Genomic DNA, 26,041 nt, shown 5'->3' with positions numbered 1-26,041 from the left:
GGCCTGGTGGCTGCTTTCTCCTCTCTTTCCTCTCTGTCTTGTGGCCACGTCATTGAATTCCAGGGGGATTTCACCTCAATGTTGTGTCCCCAGAATCACACCTTTTCCTGGGGTCAAATCACAGCCTGTCATTCTTTTTTTTTTTTTTTTTTTTTTTTTTTTTTGAGACGGAGTCTCGCTCTGTCGCCCGGGCTGGGCTGCAGTGGCCGGATCTCAGCTCACTGCAAGCTCCGCCTCCCGGGTTCCCGCCATTCTCCTGCCTCAGCCTCCCGAGTAGCTGGGACTACAGGCGCCGCCACCGCGCCCAGCTAGTTTTTTGTATTTTTTTAGTAGAGACGGGGTTTCACCGTGTTAGCCAGGATGGTCTCGATCTCCTGACCTCGTGATCCGCCCGTCTCGGCCTCCCAAAGTGCTGGGATTACAGGCTTGAGCCACCGCGCCTGGCCAGCCTGTCATTCTTTACCTGTTACTATAAAAAGACATCACATTTTGAAGTCTGGAAAATGCGTTTTGCTGGGACAACATCTCGGCCCCACCCAGGTTGCTCCCTGCCCTGCTGGCTCTCAGCGCTCGGCAGAGTTGTGGGGGGACCCCAGAAAAAGGGAGGTTTGACCTGGCCTCTGCCCTCAAGGCTCTTACAGGCTTGCCAGGAAACCCGGCTGATGAACGTAAAGGTACCTGGTGACCCACACATGTACGGTGAGAGGCCTCGGGGCAGGGAAGTCCAGCAGTGGGTGGCCGGCTGCAGAACAACAGGACCAGAGTGTCTGAAATGACCCCATGGCACGGAACTCAGACTGACAGACACAATCAGACCAACCAGCTGGTTCCAAACAAAGAAAATCCAGGAGAAGGACGAGCGGACAGACAGGAGAAACCTCAGCCTGAACGAGATGAAGAGGCTCATCACCAGCTGCCAGGTGGGCCCCTTCTCTGGATCCTGATCCAAATAAAAGCCGACAAGAGACAGCGAGCCCTCAGGGGAATGTGACCACTGACCAGGCTGATATTGTTTTCAATATCTCATAATGCAGGTGGTTATGCTTCAAAAGAAAGCATCCTCATTGTTCCGTGTGGATCTTTTGGAGATCAACACAGGCATATTTACAGTTGTATCTGTCTGCCGTGTGGGATTTGTCGCAGTGAAGCCTGGGTGGGAAGGCGTGAGTGCAGAGGGAATGAGGTCACTCTCGGAGGGATGGTGTTTGAAAGGGACTGACGGTGTGCAGGTTCATTCTGTCTCACTTCACCTTTGTGAATGATTGGTATTCCCTGCACCTACACCATGGAGTAGCTGTTGGAGGTGGAGAGAAGCGTGTGCCTGGGAGGAAGTGTGTGGGAGAAACTCCTGGGAGAAGGCAGGTCCAAAGGGCACAGGACCTGAGGAGAAGGCACGGGTAGAAGGGCTGGGGAAGAGTGGCAGGCATTGGAGGCAGGTGACCCTGGGGCAAAACCTGGAGGCTCTGACAGCGTCCTGAAGTGTTCACTCAGGGAACAGACTATACACCCCAGTTACAGACAAAAACAAGAGAGCTGTGTGTCTGTGACAACGAGGAGACCGATCAGAGTGAACCCCAATTCTTTACAGCAGGTTTCTCTAAACAAGCAGACACAACTTTTGCATTTGGATATGATTAGGGTTTGCAAACAGCAAACAAAATTTGTGCCTCTTCCATTGCTATAAAATAATATTTTATGCAACTACCAATTTGTCTCTGAATAAACCTGCCTGCAAAGGCAATTTGGTCAGCATTTCCTTTCAAAACAGAGCTATTGAGACGTGGACGCTGGACCTGACGGCGATGGTGCCGCTGGAAGCATTTGCCACCACGACTCCCAGAAAGCATCACGGCTGCTGGTTCTCGCTGCCCCGTTAGTTGACTGCCCGTTGGCTCAGCCATCAATGTCCCGTTCGTTACTCCATGAAGACATCTCCAACCCAACGAGCAGCCCACAGCTGCTGCTCTAGGCAAGCAGGAGGGATTTGTGAGTTGGGACACACAAGTTATGTTTTGTTAACAGCACTATTGACTGAGGGGAGTCTTCACTTAGCAGCATCCTCAGAAGTAGCGTGTGCTTCCCAGAGGACTTCCCCAGTAAACTCCGGCATAGCACAATTCAGAGACAGAGAGGGAAATCACATAAAACAGACAATTCCGCAATACGCCAGCTCTAGGGATGTACCTTCTTTCATTTGTTTTTGCCTTTGGTAAATTCATTTAAGCCACACCCCAGAGACACAGAGGCCTTTTCCATAATCAGGCTCTTTGTGGTGGTGGGGCTTAGAGAGGCTGCAGTCAGCTGCAGGGAGTGAACTCACAAATGTCGCAGGCCCATTTCCATTAGGCCGGTCCATCAGCTTTCACGTGGAAAACATCCACATAGGCTAGTCTGTGTTTGCTGTGGTTGTTAAACCCTCCAGCCTTAGAGGCATTAAAGAAATGGCCCACTGTGTTTAGAGGGATGGTTCCCAGGAGGAATTGGGATCTCCAGAGGCCCTCCCAGAGAAGGCCGGAGTCACGCGTGAGAGCTGCCTGTAAATAACGTCTTGCCATTCCTGCAGCCCCACACACAAAGCCATAGCGTGCGGTCAACCCTCGAGTCTACCAGCAAATGATGGATAAAGAAGACGCGGTACATACACAGGGGACACTATTCAACCTTTGAAAGAGGGAGACCTGCCACTCTCCACAACATGGGGAAGCTGGAAGAAACTGCAAAGCAGGATGAGCCCGGCGCACACAGGCCACACGGTTGCTCTCACAGGTGGCATCTGAAACAGCTGAACTCATAGAAGCAGAGAGTGGAACTGTGGTTACCAGAGGGACTGGGGATGGGGAGGAACTGGGAGATGTTGGTCAACGGACATTTCAGTGAGGAGGGGTCAGCTCAAGAGACCTGTTGGCCAGCACAGTAGCATCAGTTAACAACCGTGTATTGAATACTTGGAAATCACCCAGAGTGGATTTTAAGTGTTCCCACCACAAAAGAAAAAACGTATGTAAGGTAATGTGTGTTTTAACAGCTCAGTGGAGTGGTCCCAGAACATATCCGTATATCAGAACATCCTGTTGCATACCCTAAATGTGTATGCAGTTGTCATCTGTCAATGAAAAATGGAATAACGACAAAACCACCTGCTGTGCCGAGTGGGCCTCCACAGGGACCTGCGCCTGCTTACCTGGAGGTAGTGGCACGGCCTCAGGGCGGGCTTGGCGTCCTGGTGCAGCAGCGGCTTGTCCAGGTTCAGCGAGCTCTTGCGGTAGGCCTCCTTGGCCTGGCTGACCGTCAGCGTGGACCAGGAGCTGCGCTTCAGGTACTTGGCATCGGGCGTCAGCGCCAAACCCTCGCAGGCTGAGCATTTGACGTCGTTGTTGCTTTTGGAGGTCTTGAGGGACAGGTCCCCGAACGGGCTCTGCAGCGCGTCGGGGTAGCAGTGGGCCACCGGGCCCAGGTGGTGCCGGTTGAGCACGCTGGGCGTCCGGTAGGTGCTGTCGCTGTCCAGGTTGTCGTCCGAGCTCCACCAGCTGCTCACGCCGGGCCGGGGTTTGCCTTCGGGCTTGCGCTCCTTGCTCTTGCTCCTCTTGCTGTGCTTGGCGTGGTGGGCGTGGTGGTGGTCGTCCGCCCGGCCGTCCGCCTTGGTGCCGTTGGCGTTGCTCTTGGAGGAGCCCTCCAGCGAGTGCGACTTGGTGAAGAGCTTCTGCACGGAGTGTACCAGGTGGCGGATCCGCCCGGGGCTCTCGCTGCGCTGCTCGGCGGCCGCGGACGTCCTCTGGTACTGCAGCGTGTGGAAGCCGTCCCGGTGCAGCGGCAGCTGCTTCTCGAACTGGTCCAGCAGGTTGGCCGGGATGCGGTTGATCTTGGTGCCCGCGTGGGCCACGGCGCAGTCGTCGCGCGTGTCGTAGTGCGAGCTGTAGTGCATCCGCGGGAAGGTGCTGCTGGACACGTGGTCGCCCAGCACCACGGGCATCATCACGCACTCCGAGTGCACCGAGCTGCGCGGCGAGCAGCGGTGGCGCCCCCCGGGGCAGCTGTCCGCGGGGCTCAGCAGGTAGGGCGGCCGCGCGTCGGGCCCGCGGTGCAGGTGCTCGCAGTCCTCGGGGGGCGCCAGACCGCACGTGTGCCCGGGACACAGCGGCGGCTGGGTCCGACTTCCGGAGAGGCCCTTCATGCTCCTGGGCGCGGGCGAGTAGCGCTCCTCATTGAAGTGCTGCGTGGGCGACCATGAGTACTGCGGGTCTGCGGGGAAACAGAAACGGCATTCAGCACCCGGAAGCGCGGCGGAAACCCCCAGGCGCGGGGAAGGGGAACGTGTGACCCCCACCGTGGGCTGTGTTTTCAGTAATCAGTGTCCGTGTCTGGCCTGGGCACTCGAGAGGGCAGGTTTGTGGTTTCTGGTTTTTTTTTCTTTCTTTTCTTTTCTTTTTTTTTTTTTTTTGAGACAGAGTCTTGCTCTGTCGCCCAGGCTGGAGGATAAGGGCGCGATCTCGGCTCACTACAACCTCCGCCTCCCGGGTTCAAGCGGTTCTCCCGTCTCAGCCTCCCAAGTAGCTGGGATGACAGGTGCCCGCCACTGCCCCGGCTAATTTTTGTTTGTTTGTTTGTTTGTTTTTTGAGACGGAGTATCGCCCCGTCGCCCAGGCTGGAGTGCAATTGCACGTTCTCAGCTCATTGAAACCTCTGCCTACCGGGTTCAAGCCATTCTCCTGCCTCAGCCTCCTGAGTAGTTGGGACTACAGGCAGGCGTCACCACGCCCAGCTAATTTTGTAATTTTAGTAGAGGTGAGGTTTCGCCATGTTGGTCAGGCTCGTTTCAAAGTCCTGACCTCAGGTGATCACTGGCCTCCCACAGTGCTGGGATTACAGGTGTGAGTCACCGCGCCCGGCCAGGCAGTTGTTTTTATATCACAAAGTGTGAGGAGTGGAGAGGGAACACTGATGTTCCCAAATGGTTAATGACCAAGATTTAGCAGCTAGTAGATTCAACAGGTCTCTTGACAGCTGGATTTTGTGGTATTAAAGGAAATTAACAATTTGGGGGAAAAGCATAGTTGTATTTCACTTAGATTTCAGTTGTGTGGTACAGCTTAAGAAGTTTTAAAAATAGCATCTGGTATTTGATGGGTGATATTGTCTGGGAAGCTCATGTATCACATACACATATATTAATTGCGAAATCATTTGTTCAGTTCACATTCTTACAGGCCAGTGAGGATGGGAGGGGCTTTCTCGAGGCCCCATCTGTGTGGGGGCAGCTATGCCTCCTTTCCCAGAGGCCAGGCTGCATGCCCTCCCACCCGACTCCTCCCAGAGGCCAGGCTGCATCGCCGCCCACCCCACTCCTCCCAGAGGCCAGGCTGTAACCCCTCCCACCAAACTCCTCCCAGAGGCCAGGCTGCATCCCCTCCTACCAAACTCCTCCCAGAGGCCAGGCTGCATGCCTGCCCACCCAACTCCTCCCTGTGCCCTTCTTCGGCCTGCAGTGAGCTTTCCCTGAATGCCTGGGGGAGTGAGGCCGTGGCTACAACACAGCACAGCCTGTCTTATGGCCGCTGAGCCACCAAGGGGCAGGTCGCTTGCTCTCTCCTCTCTCCCTAGGAGGGCAGCTGGGCGCTGGGGTGACCTGCAGAGAAGGAGGATCTGCCAGCTCCACGGCCTGTTGCTCCCCCTGGTCTCTGCACCCACATCTTCCTCCTCCTGGCAGGCCCCCCACAACCCCACACCTGACTCCTCCATCCCAGGCCCCTCCCTTCCCAGACCCTCCTCCTTGTCACCAGGACCATCATGATGGCCTCCTCCTCTGTCTCCCTCTCCCCTGCCTCCACCCAGACATAGCTGTGGGGCTGTCCCCCTCAAATGCACCCCAGCCCATCCGCCAACTTTTAGGGGAGCCCTGTCTTCTTGGCCTGTAACCAAGTCCACGGCTAGGACAGCGAGCTCCCTGCGGGCTCAGCTGCCTGCCTTGTGACAGCCATGGGCCACCCTGGAGCAGTGCCAGGCCCAGACCAGACGTCTGAGCTCTGTGATGACCAGAGGAGCTGCTGAGCCTCCCTCTGCCTCACGGTCCACACGTCCCTGTGCGTCTGCTGGGCCTTAAGCACACCGGGCTGCCATCATTTGTCGATGTCGCTGCCTGGGTTCTGCCGCCTCTGCTCCCAGGCCTGGAATGCATCCCCTGCATTCACTCCAAGACCCGGCTCCACACCACTCGGCCTTGCTGTGTGCTGTCCTCGAGGCCAAAGACCCAGACAGGAGCAAGAAGTGGCCTCCTCAAGGGCTGAGTGTGGCCATCTCCTCAGGAAGGGAACTATCCCCCGCACGTTTGTCCAACAGCTACCTCCCCTGGGCCATCTCCATGCCTCGGATCCCGGAACGAGTTCCTGCCTGCCAGCTCCCCTATCACCATAAGCGTCTCTTCCACTTGCTCCTCTCTCCCCACCACCCTCCGCAGCCTGAGACGCACCCCTGCCTGCAGTCCTGGGGTGAGTCCGTCATGCCCCTGCACTCACAGAGCCGCCCACTCTGACTCCCTGAGCAACGTGGATGCCGGGGAAAGCAAGCGGAGTGATGGGGAGTGAGAGTTTTCCCATTGCGTCCAACCCCAACCCTCCAGGTAACCAAGGCAAAAAAACAAAAACAAAAACAAAAACAAAAAAAAACAAAAAACAAATCCCCTGCTGAGAAAGTTTACCAAATGACTAATCCTAGGTATAGCCTCGAAACGTCCCGTTTCACGATCCAGGGCTGCTGGCCGTCTGGGCCAGCATGGCCACGGAAACATGGGATAAGGAAGGGATGCAATTTCATGGGTCCTTGGGAAGTCAGGGATCAGCTTCTCACATCCAGGTGTGAAAGCAGAAGGGAATATAAAGATTTCCTGAGGGATCCCAAGACTGACAGCAAGGTGTGGGGCTGTTTCTCCCACTGAGGCCAGCAAAGCGATTTCTCCTGCATCCTCTCACAGTAAACAGTCTCCAGTTCAAGGATAAACAGATCCCTTAACTTCAAAGTGAGCCTCACTGTGTTATATTTCAGGTGCCCACGCCGTCTCACAGGAGCACCTGCTGTAACGGCCCGGCTGCGTCTTCCTTTCTCAAATAGTCAAATTATAACGAGGGCACTTTAATATATTGGGGGAATATTTAGATATTATTTTAATATAATTAAAAGCAAGTTTCCAAATGAAATTCAATATTCAACTGCTAAATAGCAAAACTATGTGCTGTAATCCAGACTTTACAGCAGCATAAAGTTGTCATCCTATTATCTTTTACTTTGTTTTTCCATTAACGTGTAATTTAATACAATTCTAATCTCCCTTCATATTTAAAAGCGAGTCCATTACTGCCCCACTCACGTATCCTATTTCTGCCTAATGTTTAGCCCAGAAGCTATCTTATGAATGTGGCTCCATAAAAGAACGGCATAAAAGATAAAATTTAACTGAAATGAATTAAATTTGATTGTGCCACATGTTGATACCACATTCTCATTTCCACTGTACAGGACTGGATTTCCTGATGGATGCATGGAAACATGTACTTTAAAATATTATCACAATAATGACAATGGCAGCATGCTGTAAACAGTGGCAACACTAGAACGTGTAATGAGTACTGAGCTAGGTTTTTTTGGGTTTTTTTAGATGTACACGATGTGTTATAATAAATACTTAGGGGCTGGTAATTTCTTTTTGTGAAAATGAGGTCGCAAACACAAAAGGCGGAAAGCATCTTAGTTTCCTAATTTCCAGCTCTTCACGACACCATTTTTGTCATTAAGAGAAAAAACAGCAATTATAGTCATTATTCATGAACGTACAACCATCTCCCCAAATTCAGAATAGAATGTAAATGCAAGTCTTACTGTTGCACTTATAGGACGGCTGGCCTACCCAATCTAAACAGCATATTGTGAGCGTAGGAATAAAAACGTGAAGAACGCAGTGAACGTTTACAGGGTGCATGCCATGCTTGTGGGACTGTTCCTGGGAGGTCCCCTCCAACCCTCCATCCCTTCATGGAGCACTTACAGGGTGCACGTCGTGCTTGGGAGGCTCTTCCCGGGAGGTCCCCTCCGACCCTCCGACAGTCTTCACGGAGCAGCGCTTACCCTGTTGCAGGCTGAGGAAACTGAGGGTGGGTGGGCAGCATTCCCACATCTTACACTTGGCCGCTGATGGATGGGAAGGTAGTGTTTGGAGCCTTACTCTCCTACTTTCTTGTCCAAACCCAGCGAGTAGTTCCACACGGGGCTGACCTGAGCCAGCCAGCTGCCTGCACACCTCGGTGACGATCTCAGCCCAGGGCTTTGGGGAAAGCCTGCAGCTTACCCAGGGCAGCCACCAGTGTGAGAGCAGAGAGGAAGAGGCCGAGCACAGGGGTCCTCCCCAGCCTTCCCCTGACTACAGGCAATGGGGGGCCCTTCCCACTAGGAATGCCAGTTCTTCCTCCCTGCCTGAAGCTCGTCTGACCCAGCCTTATCTGCCTGCATTTTCTCCTGCTTAGGAAAGGGATGGGGAGACCCTCAGCATGTATCTCTCCTGCCCTCCATCCTAGAAAGAATTGCCCTGCTGGAAGTGGAAGCCTGCTGAACTTAAAGCAGAAACCAAACAAACCAAGACAAAACAGAACAACAAAAGCTTTATAAAGTGGACCATGGAGCGAGTTTCTAAATAAAAACTGATATACTCTACCACAGTGTATTTTTCACAAACTAGTTAAACATAAGCAACGTTTCCTCAGAAACTGTAATTGCAGTTGTTGAACATGGTGAGACAGCCCTGGTGGTGCTGGAGTCACACTGACTCTCTCGGCCATCCTGGTCTTTCCATCTGCTCTGCTGTCCCTTTCTCTGTCCCCCAAGTGATACCTGCTCATCCTGCTTCTCTTAAAGCCCCCCAGGCCCTGGAGCCCACCCTGCCATTGGTCAAAACATTGGTCAAACACAAGTGCAAACATAGGCCAAGGATCATAGTAAGAAAGAGAGTTTGAACCTATTCCTGTATTTACTGTATGATGGTATGAAAGGCATAGTCCACCATATGGCAAAAGGAACCTATCTGAAGCCCTATTTTTAAAAAGTTCCTTAAAACGTTAGCAAAAAGTATAAGATTTGAATGCCGACAGCTGTCAAGCATTGTTGACAGAAATTGTGACAATCTAGATACATGGAAAGACATACCATATTCATGGATTGGAATGCTTAATCCAATGGTTAAGACGTGGTTAAGACAGAAAGAATTCCCAAATTAATGTACAGATTCTACACAATCCCTATCAAATTCCAGTTGGTTACTGCTTAGAAATTCAAAAGCTGATCTTAAAATTCACAGAATTTTAAGAAAAGGAAAGGAAAACTATAGCCAAAGCTAGCAGAATGAAAGAAAGAAGATCAGCACAGAGATAAATAAAAAAAGAAACAATAGAGAATCAATGAAATCAAAATTTTGTTTTTAAAAAATATCAACAAAACTGGCAAACCTTTACCTAGACTAAAACTCAAAATGTGAGAAAACTCAAATTATTAAAATCAGAAATAAAAGGGCTTGCCACTGACTTTTAAAAAATAAAAAGGATTATAAGAGAATGTTACAAAAAATACATGATAAAAATTAAATAACCTAGATGAAATAAATACATTCATAAAAAACACAAATTACTTCAAGAAGAAACAGAAAATCCCAACAGACCAATAGCAAGCAAAGAGATTGAATCAATAATTGAAAAACTCCTGACAAAGAAAAGTCCAGGACCAGATGGTGACACAAGTTAATTCTATCAATATTTAAAAAAGAATTAACACCAATCCCTCTCAAAGTCTCCCAGGACTAGAATAGGCAGGAATGCTTCCAAGCCCATTCTACGGTAATTCTATCAGGGCCAGAATTACCCTGCTAGCAAAGCCAGATAAAGACAAGAAAAGAAAACTATAGATAAATATCCCTTATAAATACAGATGCAAAAATCATCAAAAATAGGCCAGGTACGGTGGCTTATGCCTGTAATCCCAGCACTTCGGGAGGCCGAGGCAGGTGAATCACGATGACATCAAGAGGTCAAGACCATCCTGGCCAACCTGGTGAAACCCCATCTCTACTAAAAATACAAAAGTAAGCCGGGCATGGTGGTTTGCACCTGTAGTCCCAGCTACTCAGGAGGCTGAGGCAGGAGAATCGCTTGAACCCGGGAGGTGGAGGTTGCAATGAGCCAAGATCACACCACTGCACTCCAGCCTGTTGACAAAAGCGAGACTCTGTCTCAAAAAAAAAAAAAAAAAAAAAAAAATCCTCAAAAATACTAGCAGATCAAATATAGCAGCATATATGAATTACACAGTGTGACTACATAGAATTTATCCCATCTGTGCAAGGGTGGTTCAACATAGGAAAATCAATAAATGTAATAAATCACTTTAATAGAACAAAGGGGAAAAGGCCACATACTCAGCACAGTTGATACAGAAAAGGCGTTTGACAAAGTACACCGTCATTTTATGATAAAAACACTCAGAGAACTAGGACTAGAGGGAACTTTCCCAACATGATAATGGGCATTTGTGGGAAACCTACAGCTAACATCATACTCAATGATGAAGGGCTGAAAGCGCTCCCTGTGAGAAGAGAACAAGACAAGGATGCGCACTTTCACTGCTGCTCAGCAAAGGCGCAGGTTACAAGAGCAAAATAAAAAATCGATTGTATTTCTATACATTAGCAATGAGAAACCCCAAAAGGAAATTTAAAAAGCAATTCCACTTAAAATAACATAAAAAATAATAAAATCCCTGGGACCACCTAACCAAGGATGTAAAAGAGGGCCAGACACAGTCACTCACACCTGTAATCCCAGCACTTTGGGATGCTGAGATGGGGGGATCACTTGAGCCCAGGAGTTTGAGACCAGCCTGGACAACATGGCAAAACCCCATCTTTACAAAAAACACAAAAATTAGCCAGGCATAGTGGTAGGCACATGTAGTCCCAGTTACTTGGGACTTGAGTCTGGGATTTCAAGGCTGCAGTGAGCCGAGCTTGCACCACTGCACTCCAGCCTGAGTGTCAGAGTGAGATTTTGTCTCTTATAAAGAGATATAGACCAATGAAACAGAACAGAGCCCTCAGAAATAATACCACACATCTACAACCATCTGATCTTGGACAAACCTGACAAAAACAAGAAATGGGGAAAGGATTCCCTATTTAATAAATGGTGCTGGGAAAACTGGCTAGCCATATGTAGAAAGCTTAAACTGGATCCCTTCCTTACACTTTATATGAAAATTAATTCAAGATGGATTGGAGACTCAAATGTTAGACCTAAAACCATAAAAATCCTAGAAGAAAACCTAGGCAATACCATTCAGGACATAGGCATGGGCAAGGACTTCATTTCTAAAGCACCAAAAGCAATGGCAACAAAAGCCAAAATTGACAAATGGAATCTAATTAAACTAAAGAGCTTCTGCACAGCAAAAGAAACTATCATCAGAGTGAACAGGAAACCTACAGAATAGGAGAAAATTTTTGCAATCTACTCATCTGACAAAGGGCTAATATCCAGAACCTACAAAGAAATCAAACAAATTTACAAGAAAAAAAACAACCCCATCAAAAAGTGGGTGAAGGATATGAACAGACACTTCTCAAAAGAAGACATTTATGCAGCAAACAGACACATGAAAAAATGCTCATCATCATTAGCCATAAGAGAAATGCAGATCAAAATCACAGTGAGATACCATCTCACACCAGTTAGAATGGTGATCATTAAAAAGTCAGGAAACAACAGGTGCTGGAGAGGATGTGGAGAAATAGGAACACTTCTATACTGTTGGTGGGAGTGTAAACTAGTTCAACCATTGTGGAAGACAGTGTGGTGATTCCTCAAGGATCTAGAACTAGAAATACCATTTGACCCAGCCATCCCATTACCGGGTATATACCAAAAGGATTATAAATCATGCTGCTATAAAGACACATACACACGTATGTTTATTGCGGCACTATTCACAATAGCAAAGACTTGGAACCAACCCAAATGGTCATCAGTGACAGACTGAATTAAGAAAATGTGGCACATATACACCATGGAATACTATGCAGCCATAAAGAGGATGAGTTCATGTCCTTTGTAGGGACATGGATGCAGCTGGAAACCATCATTCTCAGCAAACTATCACAAGAACAGAAAACCAAACACCGCATGTTCTCACTCACAGGTGGGAAATGAACAATGAGAACACTTGGACACAGGAAGGGGATCATCACACACTGGGGCCTGTTATGGGGTGGGGGAGGGGGGAGGGATAGCATTAGGAGACATACCTAATGTAAATGACGAGTTAATGGGTGCAGCACACCAAGATGGCACATGTATACTTATGTAACAAACCTGCACATTGTGCACATGTACCCTAGAACTTAAAGTATAATAAAAAATAAGTAAACTTTAAAAAAGGAGGTGAAAGATTCATACACTGAAAACTAGAAAACATTACTACTGAAAGAAATTAAGCAAGACTTACACAAATGAAAAGACATCCTATGTTCATGGATTGGCAGACTTAATATTGTTAAGATGAGGTAGGTCCTACACCAAGTGACCTACAGATTCCCTGAAATTCCTGCCAAAACCTCAGATGGCATTGTTTGCAGAAGTGCAAAAGCCAATCCTCAAATTCATATAGAAATGCAATGGGTCCTGAGAAGTGAAAACAATCTTGAGAGAGAAGAACCAGGTTGGAAGACTCACACTTATGGATCCCAAGAGTCACAAAGTGATAGTAATCAAAAGGGTGGGGCCCCACACAAGGGTGCACACATGGACCCATGGAACTGAACTGGAGTTCAGACATGCACCTGCACTTGTGATACTTTTGATAAGGGAGACAAAGTCATCCAGAGGGGAAAGAATAGTCTCTCCTACAAATAATGCTGGGATAGCCCAGTTTCTACACACCGAACAATGAATTTAACCCCCCATCTTACACAATCTGCAAAAATGAACTCAAGTGGCTTAAAGACAGAAAAGGGCTCAAACTGTAAAGCTATTTGAAGAAAACATAGATGCATTTCTTTGTGACTGTGAACCAGGCAATGGTTTCTTAGACATGTCACCAAAGCACAGGAAAAAATATAGATAAAATGAACTACCTAAAAGTAAAAACTTTTATGGTTTAAGAGATGGCATCAAGAAAATGCAAAGGTCATCCACAGAATGGGAAACATTTTTGTAAATCACATATTTGAGAAGGAACTTGAATCTAGAATCTATAAATCTGACAACTCTATTATAAGACAAATAATCCAAATAAAAATGGGCATCCAAAAAAAAAGGAGCTGAATATTTCTCCAAAGAAGACGTCCTAACGGCCAAAGAGCACACAGAAAGGCGCTCAGCATCATTCGCCAGTAGGAAAATGAAATCAAAACCACAGTGCGGTGCCACTCAAGCCCCCAGGGTGGACAGAGGGAAAAGGACACAGTTCCAAACCTCGATGACGATGCAGAGAAACTGGAACCTCACGCGCTGCTGGGGAAGGGAGAACAGGCTGGCGGGTCCTCAAAAGGCTGAACACAGAGTCACCAAATGCCCCAGTGAGTCCACTCCGAGGTGCACATCCAAGAGAAATGAAAACACATCCAGGCAAAAGCCTGTGTAAGAATGTCACAGCGACATCATTCATAGTCGCCAAGAAGTGGAGACAACCTGAATGCCGCCCGACGGACAATTGGACAAACATGGGGGCTGCACCGCACGATGAAATCATTTTCAGCAATGAAAACCAGTTAAGCCCGGAAACGTGCTGCGCCAGGGAAGGGCCTTCAAAACCTTATGCCACGGGCAAGAAGCCAGTCACAAGGGACCACCAATGTACGATTTCATTTGTATAAAGTGTCCAGAACAGGCAGATCTTGAAACAGAAAACAGATTGTTGATTCCCAGCATCGCCCGGTGGGTGAGAGGGCAGGCGGCTGCTAAGGCACAGGGTTGCTTTTTGGGGTAAAGATGTTTTAAATTTATTAGAGTGATGGTTGCACATACCTGTAAATCTACTGAATGCCACCGAATTGTACATCCTAAAGCATGACTTGTATGGTGTGTTACTTCTATCCCCATAAAGCTCGAATAAAATAAATACACACACGTGATGGAGGAAGACATACACAGAAACTCAAAATCGAATATGGACACACTTCACTTAAAATTTTTCTTCACTTGCTTTAGAACTCAGTAAAAGCTCTGTTTTGTAAAATTTAGGAAAGCAGGTATGTTTATTTTTTGCTTCTAAATCTCCTCCTTCTCCACAGAACAAAGAATGTGGCTGGAGCTGTTTCCTGGGTTGCTCTGATCACCATATGGCTCAGAGACACATCTGAGGCTCTTAAATCAATAATCGAAGGTCCTGTGACAGTCACATGTGTCTTTCTTCTTTGCCCTTCATTCCCGCTTAACGTTCCTTGACCACGATTGTGGATTCAGTGGACATTCCATCATTCCGTTGTATACGTTTCTGCTCTTACTTCAGTTCCTCATGAAATGAAGCAAGGTATAAATTACTAAATCCGTTAACTGACCCGATAATGTGAGTTTGAGTTACACACAAATGGCTGATGGTTCTTTATCCCCCACCCAGATAACTGCTGAGGAAAGCTTAAGGGAAATCCTTAGATCCCATCTGGGTGAGCTGGCAGAGGGTCCGGAACCCAGTGGGCTCTGCTGTTTCCCACTCATGGGATCCAAGATCTGGTCCTGGGACAGCTCGCTGGGGTCTTGCATTTGCTTATCTGTTTGAGGTTTGCCTTTATTTTCCCATAGTTCAAAGGGCTTTAAACCGAGGCTACACCTCAGCATCACCCAGGAAGTGTGTAAAGGACAAATTTCTGGACATCATCCCAGGCGCAGCAAGACCATACCTCTGGGGTGCAGCCCAGGAGTCTGTGATATCAGCACATATCAGTAGCTACCAGGTTTACGCTCTGCATTGTCTTACATTAATTTTTATGTTTGATATTGTGTGTCCCAATTGGCCTCTTTAATCTGAGTCATGCTGTATACTTAGTAGAATTTCTTAAACTACCAACAGAGGTCTCAATGAATGTTTGATAATGGAATGAATAAATAAATGGATTAAACGTAAAGAGGAGGTGTGCATTAGGGGCTCAGTGGAGGTAAGAATTTGGGTGAAGCTCTCCTCTAGGTCAGTTGGCAAAGTTTTCATCCTCCGCAAATTTCCAAGGCTGGAATTGCTCCAAATAACACACGGTTAATATTTTCAAGCACTCTGACGCTCTTGAGAGGAAGGACTCCGAGAAAATCTTGGGCTCCGTGGAAAATCCCGTCCCGGTTACCGAACTGTGGATCCCTGGGCCGAATTCTGTAGAAACAATTCTGCTGCTGTACTCGCAGGCGCTTCTTTGTACTTTTTTATTTAAATGTTTTTGTAAGAAAAATTCTACTGTTTCTAAAATCGTAGCCCTAAATAGATGAGACCTGGATGTTTGTGTAGTTTCAAACCATTTTCAAAGGTAGAACTGTATTATCCAGCAATGGTTGTGGGGTTGCCGTATTTCATATTTCCAGAAGGTACAGGCAGCTTCTGAGAGGAATCACCGCCGGTCACGGCCGCCCCCGCTGGGCTCTGGCCGCAGCGATGCCCCCTCCGTGGGGTGAGACACCAGCGTGTGTCCAGCTCCCTGGAGGGGTCTGCAAGGCAGCAGAGCGGTGCAGCTGCAGCCAACTCCAGCGCCCAGCCCAGGAGGAAGTTGTTACATCATGGTCACTAGGTGGGTGTTTTTTATTTTTGGGTTTTTTTTTTTTTTTTTTTTTGCTTTTGTTTTGTTTTCTCATGAGGTCATAGAATTATAGCATTGGAGAGGTTTTAGATAGATCTTCTGTGGTATTAGTTTTAAAAGTGTTTTCCTGCCTTCCTTTCTCTCTCTTTCATTAATGACCCAACCCAGCCTTTCAAACAAAATTTACAAAGCACCTGTTGCAAACAAGGCACCGTGGTGGACAGTTAGTGAAACAGCCCCTGCTCCACAGTCTTCAGCTGGGAGGTGGTACTGGCAATAAACAGATAAACAGGCACACGTCAGACAGTGACAAACACTCTAAAAAACGCTGGGCAAGGGGCTGATCACCATGCGTGTCCAGGCTTTACCCCCTGGGACAGGTGTGGCGGGGAGGGCTTGACTGGGGCAGAGACCTAAGGAAGTAGGACGGCTCTCTGAGGGTCCTGGGTGGAGGGTTCCGGGCACCGTGCGCCACAGCTCTGAGTTGGTGCCTGGGGCGGCACTGCTAGGGAGGAGGACCACAGGGAGAACAGGCAAGAGGAGGCCCTGTCTGGGTCCTGAAGGGTGGTGCTGGCAATCACAGGACTTTGCCGGGCTTCTGAGTCTGGAGGCCATAGGAGCAGAGAAGAGATGGGAAGCCACTGACACTTGAAGGGGTCTCTCCGGCTGCTGAGGATGGACTGAGGGGTCTCGGGGGTACAGGAAGAAGACAGAGAAGGGAGGTCCCACAGGACGTGGGCCGTGGTGCTCATGGCACACTGTGTCCCACCTGCCAGCTCTGAGGCGTGTCACACATCCACACAAAAGGTCTTCTGTATCAAGCACAGCTAGACATGCAAAGCAATGCAATGTGGGCAGGTCTCGCTGTTGGCATCCTCCAAACAGGAAAGTGGGGCCTGGAGAGGGAAAAGGTGGCCCCATCACAGCTCCCGGTGAAGGCGCGGGATCCTGGCAAGGCTCAACGGACCCCCGTCCACTCCGCGTCACGCTTCTGGCTCCAGGCACAAGTTAAATTCTCACTCAGCTCGTGGGGATGGGCTTGTTATCCCCAAGGGCACCGAGATTAGAGCTGTCCATCACAGCAACAGTCGCTAGTGTTTTAATGGTGTGGCTACTTGTGTCACGTGGTAATCTGTTTTCCTCTTCCGAGTCCTTACCCAGATGGACTTGACAACTTGTCTGTGGGTTGAATCTCAATGCGGAAGGCATCCGGCCAACAGCAGCGATTATGCCCCAGAGAATATGTGCTGCCTGAGCTTTCTCAGAGTCTGTTGGTGGACATGCTGTTAGTTATGAAAACAAACGAAAAAGGATGAGTGACAGGCCAGGTGCCGTGGCTCAAGCTTGGAATCCCAGCACTTTGGGGGGCCAAGGCAGGTGGATCACTTGAGGTTGGGAGTTCAAGATCAGCCTGGGCAACAGGGTGAAACCCCATCTCTACTAAAAATACAAAAATTAGTCAGGCGTGGTGGTGTGCACCTGTAATCGCAGCTACTCAGGAGGCTGCATGAGAATCACTTAAGCCTGGGAGGTGGAGGTTGCAGTGAGTGCAGATCGCACCACTGCACTCCAGCCTGGGTAACAGCAAGACTCTGTCTCAAAAAGAAAAAAAAAAAGATGAGTGACAGCTGTCATGACATGAGGGGCTGTGCCTCAGGGTGGGGATCTGAGGGAACTGCGCTGATAGATTCACACACATGTGCACGGGGGGCCGTGACTCTCTGGATTTCTGAGTGACTGTGGCCACGCTGCGGGGAGGGCTGCACCCTGGGGCTTTGCCTCTGACAAGAGAGGTTGGAATGAAAATGGTAAAATCCAATGGATAGAAAAGAGGGCCAGGGCATTCTAGACAATCTCAACAGAAAAGAGGTGGTGAGATGGGAGCGGGGGAGGAAGGATGGAGACATAAGCGCCTCCCTATCTGTATTGTACCTGCACAAAGTCGGCCTGCCCGGAGCAGCTTTCATCTTTTCACAAAATGGTTATCTTATCATGCAGCCTGAGCACTGAGCCTTAAAGAAATCAGCCTGGGGATCTAAGAGGAATTTAATATGCTTTTCATTTCCTCTCTATTCAGTTCTGCTTAGGGGCTCAGGGAATTCTGTGTTTGTGGAGAGAACATGTTTTAAAACGTGCACAGCCTTTTGGGGGCATAATGAAATGGGGGAACGGACAGCCTGGAGGTCAAGGGAGTCCTGCAGGTGAGAAATAACTTTTGAACACACTGTAGAGATTTTAATTAGTTAAGAAGTGTATTTGGGTGATGTAGATAGTGATACAAAGAAGAGAGAATTGAGAATGAATGAGAGAGAAAACAGGAAGGAAAAGGAAGAAAAGGCAAGGAACGCAGGGAGGACTAAGGCCATGGTGTGTGGGACATGCAGCCCCAAGCCCTGCAGATGCCCCAGGCCAGCTTCTCATCCTCAAATGCAGGCACTCTGCATGAGGCTACAGCTGCCCTCACCATGGACAGCTCTCTGTTCCCCCGGCAGTGTCTTGCTCTGATTCACCTCCTTACTTACGGCCACTCCATCCATCTTTAAGACCCACACGTAAGAGCTTTCTTCTCCTATAAGCATCTTCCTAAACTCTCCTACCTAAATTTAGTTCTCTTTTCTCTGAACATTAGAATTTTATCTGCACTTTTCCTATGACATTTATTCCATCCATCCATCTGTTTATCCAACTGTCCATCTATCCTTCCTTCCTTCTTTCCATCCATCTATCCTTTCATCCATCCATCCTTTCATCCATCCATCCTTCCATCTATCCTTCCATCCTTGCATCCATGAAGCCACAGGCATCATGAGTTGCAGGCTCCACAGCAGATGTTGGGGATAGAGAGATGAGCAGGATGGTCCCTGTCCTACAGAAGCAAGGTGTGGTGTTCATAGTCTAACAGGAGAAACCGGTGAGTAAGACAATCCTTGGAATAGGGTTTCTCCTGCAGACAAAGGGGTACAGCTGAGAGACTGGGGCAGGGTGGTGGTGGCAGGCATCCGAGAATCAGGGAAGGCTTTGGCAGACATCCTTTGGAACTCAAGGATAGGAAATCATTTTAATGACATAAAAACTGTCACGGCCTCCCGCTTTTCCTGCCTTGTTCACCTCCACCCCAACCCACACTCACACACACACAAAGGCACACACAACTATGTGCACATGTGTAACCACACATGCATGATTATGCACATGCACAAACTTGCAAGCGCATGCAAACACATAGATACACATGCTTTTGTACACATGTATGCACGCATGCACACCCATTAGGTCGTAAGCTCCAAGAGAACCCAGAGGCTTGAAAGCCAGACTGCAGAGCAGCAGCGATCCACCACATACCAGCGGTGCCGCCTTGGGAGACTTCCTGACTCCTCCTAGGTGTGAAGGGCCCCTGCCTTGGAGGGTCATGGTGGGCATTAAATGAGCCAACACAGGGAAACATCCTGGACCATGCCAGGCCTGCAGCAAGCAGATCACATGTTAGCCACTGCGAGCACTGACTGCCCTCATGTCTCCTCCTGGGCCTGGCCGGTGCTTCCTACAGGGAGAAATTAGTTCAGTGGTGTCAAAATGAAATATTTGAATGGAAATAAAAATAAAGAGGCGGGAAAACTTGGGAGAGAAGTGGCAGAACAGGAATTGCGATGCTTTGGGCAAAAGGGAGAGGAAATGAATATGAGACCAAATGGGGTTCAGACTAAGACTTTGCTGACTGCATCTGAGGACAGGGCTACTCTTGACATCTTTCTCTAGAGAGTCCTCGGGGATGGTCAGGACGCAGGGCTGGCCCTGTGGGAATTTATACCACACTTCAGCAGAGGCGCAAAGTCCATCACACCAGGCTCAAAATGCTTCCAGATCAAGGCAGTACTCTGGTTTACGGAATGGAAAAAGGAAGATCTTTTAGTTCACTTGAAAATTCAGAATTTTAATGCATCTGCCTCTGTACGGCTAATCTGACCCCATGGATGTTAGATAATCCTTTTTTTAGGAATGAATAAGATACTGGTTCTTAGGTATGAAATGAGAGGCAGTTTTCATGGTCATCGGCATGGTGCTGATTTCATGTGATTCTGCTAACAATCCCAGGAAGTCATCAGTCACTACCCATGACTGGCAGATGGCAACATTACTGCTCCAAGAAGGTGACATTCCCAAGTTCGGATGGCTTGTAGGTGCCCAAGTTTCAGCCAGAACCACGATGCCCTGGCTTCTGCCTCTTCCACTCCATCAACCAACAGTTTTCCTGAATACTCTGGGTGCCCCCACCTGCCCCAGGTGCTTGTCTTGCTACACCGAGTTGACTCTCACAAAAGGTTTAATTCCTTTAATGGAGAAACTGGGGCTAATGCTACTCACGTGTCATGACTGTTACATTATAGCACACACAACAGACTCTCAGGTCGAGCCTCGAAGAGGATGGCAACGTGTCTGCCATGCAAGGGACGTAAGAGCAGTGCTTGTGCTGGCTGATCACCAATACCATCCATCCACAGCACCATCCATGCCCAAGTCATCCAGGCTTGGGCCCTGAGAGCCGGCACGGGACAGCCCATTGTCTGTTTTCAATGCCCTGCAAGTCTCTGGCACACGTCGATGCTCAACACTGTGTCCTAAGTGGAGATACGTGAGAATTCTGCTCAGAACTCACCTCCTCTTGCAACACCATGGCCATTGTGCCAAGGTGGATGAAAACAACACCGTCTGATAAAACCACATCAAGAAGCAGCACACGAAGTATGCCTTAAAAATAACTCCACATTCGCCATTTTTGGTAAAACCAAATCCATCACACATCTTACTAACAATGCAAGAGTTCACAACGTGTGTGCCAGGCACACCCATCTGACTGCGTGAGCAACACGTGTGTGTGCCAGACATACCCATCTGACTGCGTGAGCAACACGTGTGTGTGCCAGACACACCCTGCATGAACACGTGTGTGTGCCAGGCACACCCACCCAACCGCATGGTGAACACACGTGTCGCCACACTCAGCCCCGTACCGTCCTGCCCTCCTGGCCGTCGTTCCTGACCCATCGTGGGGTGAGGCCAGGCAAGTGCATTTCACGTTGGTGGGTGATGGAGAGGATAAATCACATCCTCTTTCTCAGGGTGTTTGAAATCCAGACACTCAGGGCAGGAGTTTGTCAGTGGGGTCACAGCAACATGGAGAACAATTCAGCTGCCAGGCTCAATTCAGCTGTCCAGGGCTGAGGCCGTGATGACCAGGGCTGCAGCCCAGTCCTCTGCCTGAGTGTCCTCACAGAGGCGGCCACTACCCCTGGGGGGACTTCTGGGCGTCTGTCAGGGAGCAGCCAGCACTTGCTGAGACCGGGCCTGCCTCCGTCGATTCCTCCTGTGGCTCCACAGGACCTTGCCCTACAGAAGGTGGCTCCGGGTGCCTGCCCTTTGCAACCAGAAAGAGCTTAATCAAATGAACACCTGGGACACAAAAACAGTATGCTCTGGCAAATGGAATGAAAAGGCCACCTTGGAAATGGAGCTGGCTAGGAAGATTTCATCCATTCAACACAATCTCAGCTAATATTTAGGATTTCATTACCTTTTTTTTTTGAGACGGAGTCTCGCTGTGTCGCCCAGGCTGGAGTGCAGTGGCGCGATCTCGGCTCACTGCAAGCTCCGCCTCCTGGGTTCACTCTATTCTCCTGCCTCAACCTCCCAAGTAGCTGCGACTACAGGCGCCGCCACCACGCCCAGCTAGTTTTTTGTATTTTTAGTAGAGACGGGGTTTCACCGTGTCTCGATCTCCTGACCTTGTGATCCGCCCGCCTCCGCCTCCCAAAGTGCTGGGATTACAGGCATGAACCACTGCATTAACTCTTATAATATGTTCCAGAGTAGGTCATGCAAAGTCTGATTTCACACACACACACACACACATGCACATTCACAGATGCACGCACATGCACACACACGCACGTGTGCACGCACACACACACACACACACACACAGAGCCTTGTGATTCATCTTTGACCAGCAGGTTCTCAGACCAGCAGGTTCAATAGCGAGATGGATAAAAAAATCCATCTTTAAAAAAAATCTTTAAAACAAAAATCCCCACTGATTCCACATATATCAAAGTTCTAATTTTAAAGAAAAACTGCTATAGATGTCTTTCAATTGGTACAAGGTGAACATAAGGAGTTTTGTGATTCTAAACTCAGGTGTTCAACCCTTCAAATCTTTTTCAGAATTTCATTACATTTTCGATTAAGCATTATGGTGAGCATATTTGCAAGTTAATTGCACTTAATTACCAAGTGACATCTTATTTATAGGCTAACTAAGTAGCTTTTAAACAGATCTTTATTGTAACTTTTGAAAACAATGACTTCCAAAGCACAAAAGAAAGCTGCTCTCAGTTGTAAAGTTAATCTCATTATTCCTCAAGCCAAAAGGTCATACCTTACTCTCTGTGCTAGAGAATTTGCCTTGTGAAACACACTTTTCGCTTCACAAAAGTAATTATAATTGTTTCCCAAATATCTTTGAGTTTCCTTTGAAACAAAATCAAGGGCTCCTTAATTTAAACCAACCAATCAATCTTTCTCTTTTACCTTTTATATGGTTTTGGGTGAATATATTTTTGCTTTGACACAAATTTATAACCTGCTGACAATTTCCAAATGTATATACCAGAATACAGCAAAAGAATGCTTGTCTTAAAACATTTGACTTTTAAGAATTATTTCATAAGCAAATGTAATTTTGAAATATGTATTAATAGTATTTTTTAAAAATAGGGTCTTGCTCTGCTGCCCAGTCTGGAGTGCAGTGGTGTGATCATAGCTCACTGTAGCCTCAAACTCCTGCTCAAGCAATCCTCCCACCTCAGCCTCCCAAGGAACTGGGACAACAGGCTCATGATGCTGTGCCAGGTTATTTTTTAATTTTTGTAGAGACAGGGTCTCTCCACGTTGCCTAGGCTGATTCACAGTATTTTTAAGGTATTGTTGATGACCTTCTCAGTTTATCAACTTGAAGTTTTATGAAAATTAAGTTAATTTTAAGTTTTAAGATGACAGAAACTCATAATCCTTGGTCTAAACATTGCAACTTAAAATCCACATTTTAAATTTAAATAAAATTTAACATTTAAATTTAAGCCCTGAAAATGGTCAGACAGTATTTGTTCATTGCCATCAGTGCACAGAACATTTTTAGGAAAAACATATTCTTTTACTAAATGAAATGATAAATAGGCAACATCAATATGAATGTATGCCATTAATCTTCCCCCGCCCCGCAGAATCAGTGACTAACAACTGCACATTTTTTAAAATGACACATTTCTTTGGGGGAGAATATCTCATTTAGGAATCCATAGATCAGGTTAGATCAGGTCTATGAATTTGAAAGAATCATCTGGAAATAGCGTATATGCAAGGAGAGTAGACAGAAGTGCAGGTGAGTGCACCTCAGAGCCCAGCAAAGGTGTGATTTCACGGGGGCCATGCGCCGTGCTGGGCCGGTGGAAAGGCAGCCTCGCTCCTGAGGACTTCAGAAAGTTACACTGGACTTGTGTTCCTCTCCTAGGAAGAGCCTTTTTGTGAGTTCAGTTCCTTAAAATTGTTTCAAAACATTTGACTATAACAGAACCTCCTAACTGACGTCAGTAGAAAGCAGAGAAAGGGTATTTTCACAAACCCAATCTTTCGTTTCTACCTATTTTAAAAAGTAACTCCATTGTAAATCAAAGTGAAAGTTTTTGCACATTCTTTGAATCAAATAGATACATTAAAAAATTAAAATATGCTGTTATGATTAGGATGCAGTAAAGCAAGAATTGATTATTTGAGGGCATTTATCAGTTAGTGTGACCTTCTGAGAAATAAACTGAGCCAAATCTTAAGAGCCATAAAAATGTTTCCACCCTTTGGCTAGGTAATTATAGTATTCCATTTGAAAATACTCTTGAACGAAGGCACCGCCCCTGCACAAGGATGTTTCTGTAGCATTAGAAAACCAATCTCGTATTGCTTATTTATTAACTCCCTGACACATTCTACAAAGGAGTTAATCTGATTTTGCAAATACAAATGAGAAAGTCAGGTACATTTATAGTGTATTCAGATATGAAGCAAGAGAGAGAAGGATCGGAATGGCAGTGGCACGGGAGGGAGGCTTCCACACAGAGTGTGTTCCAGGACCTTCCCCACGTTATGTGAAAGGAAAATCCGGGGGCCCCAAAATCACTAAGCTAAAAGGAAAAATCAAGCTGGGAACTGCTCAGGGCAAACCTGCCTCCCATTCTGTTCAAAGTCATCCCTCTGCTCACTGAGATAGATGCATATTCTGATTGCCTCCTTCAAAGGGCTTATCAGAAACTCAGAAGAATGCAACCATGTGTCTCTCACCTTCCTGTGACCTGGAACCCCCTCTGGACTGAACCAATGTACTTCTTCCATGTATTAATGTCTCATGTCTCCCTAAAATGTATAAAACCAAGCTGTGCGCCAACCACCTTGGGCACATGTCCTCAGGACCTCTTGAGGCTGTGTCACGGGTGCAGGTCATCAACCTTGGCAAAATAAACTTTCTAAATAAACTGAGACCTGTCTCAAATGTTCAGGGTTCACAGTTAGCTATAGGCATGATTTACACGTAGCTCTAACTTTCTGCCAGTCAATGCAAGGAGAGAAACAAAATTTAGTTATGCACACCCCAAGACCACACGAGTTGGTCAGAAAAATACATTTCAAAATCAAAAGAGAATTTTCCTCTTAGAGAATATTAAAATATAAAAAAGGAAATATACATCCTAAACACTAACATACCTAATTTTTTTTGAGACAGAGTTTCGTTCTTGTTACCCAGGCTGGAGTGAAATAACATACTTAATATTTTAAAAATTCCTGTAAATAAGAAAACACTTCCTTCAAAAAATTATCAATATAAAATAATTTCATAGACATGAAAATACAAATTAATAACAAATAGCTGAAAAAAATTCTAACCTCACTAACATTCAAATCACTGAACTAAATGAAGAGAACAGCTTTTGAAATATAGGAGGTCCATTTAGCAAATAATTTCACCTGGAAACTTATTCTAGGAAAACTAGGAGAATACAGAATGAAGGTTGTCCTTATCTCATTATTATCTTTATGAAATTTGTCCCAGGTTAAGAATATGAACACACACACACACATATGCTCTCTAATATCTTACTATTTAATAAATGTGCCATACTTAACCAATTGCCTGCTTTTTTAGGGGGGAGGGGAGGAACGTAAGTTACTTCAAAAATAAACTTTAAAAGAAAAAAACACAAAGTTTCAGCACATTCAAGGAAATGTGGAATAAATTTGGAAACTTTATGGTTTCTTAATATTTATTAAACACAAAACATTGGAATGAACTTTCAAAGTGATGAAGGTTAGAAAACAAATGTTTGTACCTAACCATTTATATGTTAAATCCAAAAATGTTCTTTACAGTTGGAATTTCAGCCTACTGAATTCCTGATAGGCCAGACCACATCACTGGCTGATATTCACACATAGGAAACAGTCTTTTCCGACCCCAAGTCTTCACCTACCTCTGCTGGAAGTGGGTAAGGTGTGCACGTGGAATTGTCATAATCATCACAACAATTTGAGTGTCTGTTCAAAGAGCAATTATTTGCCATTTTTTCCACATTTTTCAAGCTTAACTTCTGTAATTTTTTAATGTTCACCATATCAGCAGTTGTCTGGAATTTTTGGCAACTCAGGTCCCTCTCTTGGATTTGACAGCACTTGGTGGATCACTCTCTTTGGGTAATAAATATCTTTGGATTTAGTGCTTTCCATAAACCTGAATTTTTTCTCAGTATTTGATGAACACTCCAACCTCTCAGCTCTCCTGTGGCTTCTGAAGTCTTTGGTCCATCTCGTCGGCCACCACTGAGAGAATCCGTGGTGTGAAAGACATCATGAGAAGGTGAGATGGCCAGGCTTTGTGTCTCCATCCAAATCTCATATTGAATGACAATCCCCATAATCCCCATGTTTCAAGGGAGAGACCAGGTGGAGGTCATTGAATCCTGGGGGCCATATCCCCCACGCTGTTCTCATGATAGTGAGTTCTCACAAGACCTGATGGTTTTACAAGGGGCTCTTCCCCTTCTCCTTCCTGCCGCCTTGTGAAGAAGGGACTTGCTTCCCCTTCACCTTCTGCCATGACTGTAAGTTTCCTGAGGCCTCCCCAGCCATGCTGAACTGTGAGTCGATTAA

General features: G+C 47.0%; 1 protein-coding gene across 1 annotated transcript in view; it reads right to left on the bottom strand.

Annotated features, from left to right (window-relative positions):
• DLGAP2 (DLG associated protein 2) overlaps positions 1-26,041 on the bottom strand; it is a 196,421-nt gene that overhangs the window by 141,605 nt on the left and 28,775 nt on the right. Inside the window, exon 2 of the mRNA XM_028852306.2 lies at positions 3,182-4,239. Within this exon, the coding sequence (XP_028708139.2) occupies positions 3,182-4,171 (990 nt within the window). The 5' untranslated portion in view covers positions 4,172-4,239. The remainder of the gene's footprint in view (positions 1-3,181; positions 4,240-26,041) is intronic.

The sequence above is a fragment of the Macaca mulatta genome, chromosome 8 (genome assembly GCF_049350105.2).
Source record: "Macaca mulatta isolate MMU2019108-1 chromosome 8, T2T-MMU8v2.0, whole genome shotgun sequence".
In the NCBI taxonomy this organism is placed as follows: domain Eukaryota; kingdom Metazoa; phylum Chordata; class Mammalia; order Primates; family Cercopithecidae; genus Macaca; species Macaca mulatta.
The sequence above is the reverse complement of the archived record's forward strand: the minus strand, read 5'-3'. Positions and strand labels throughout refer to the sequence as shown.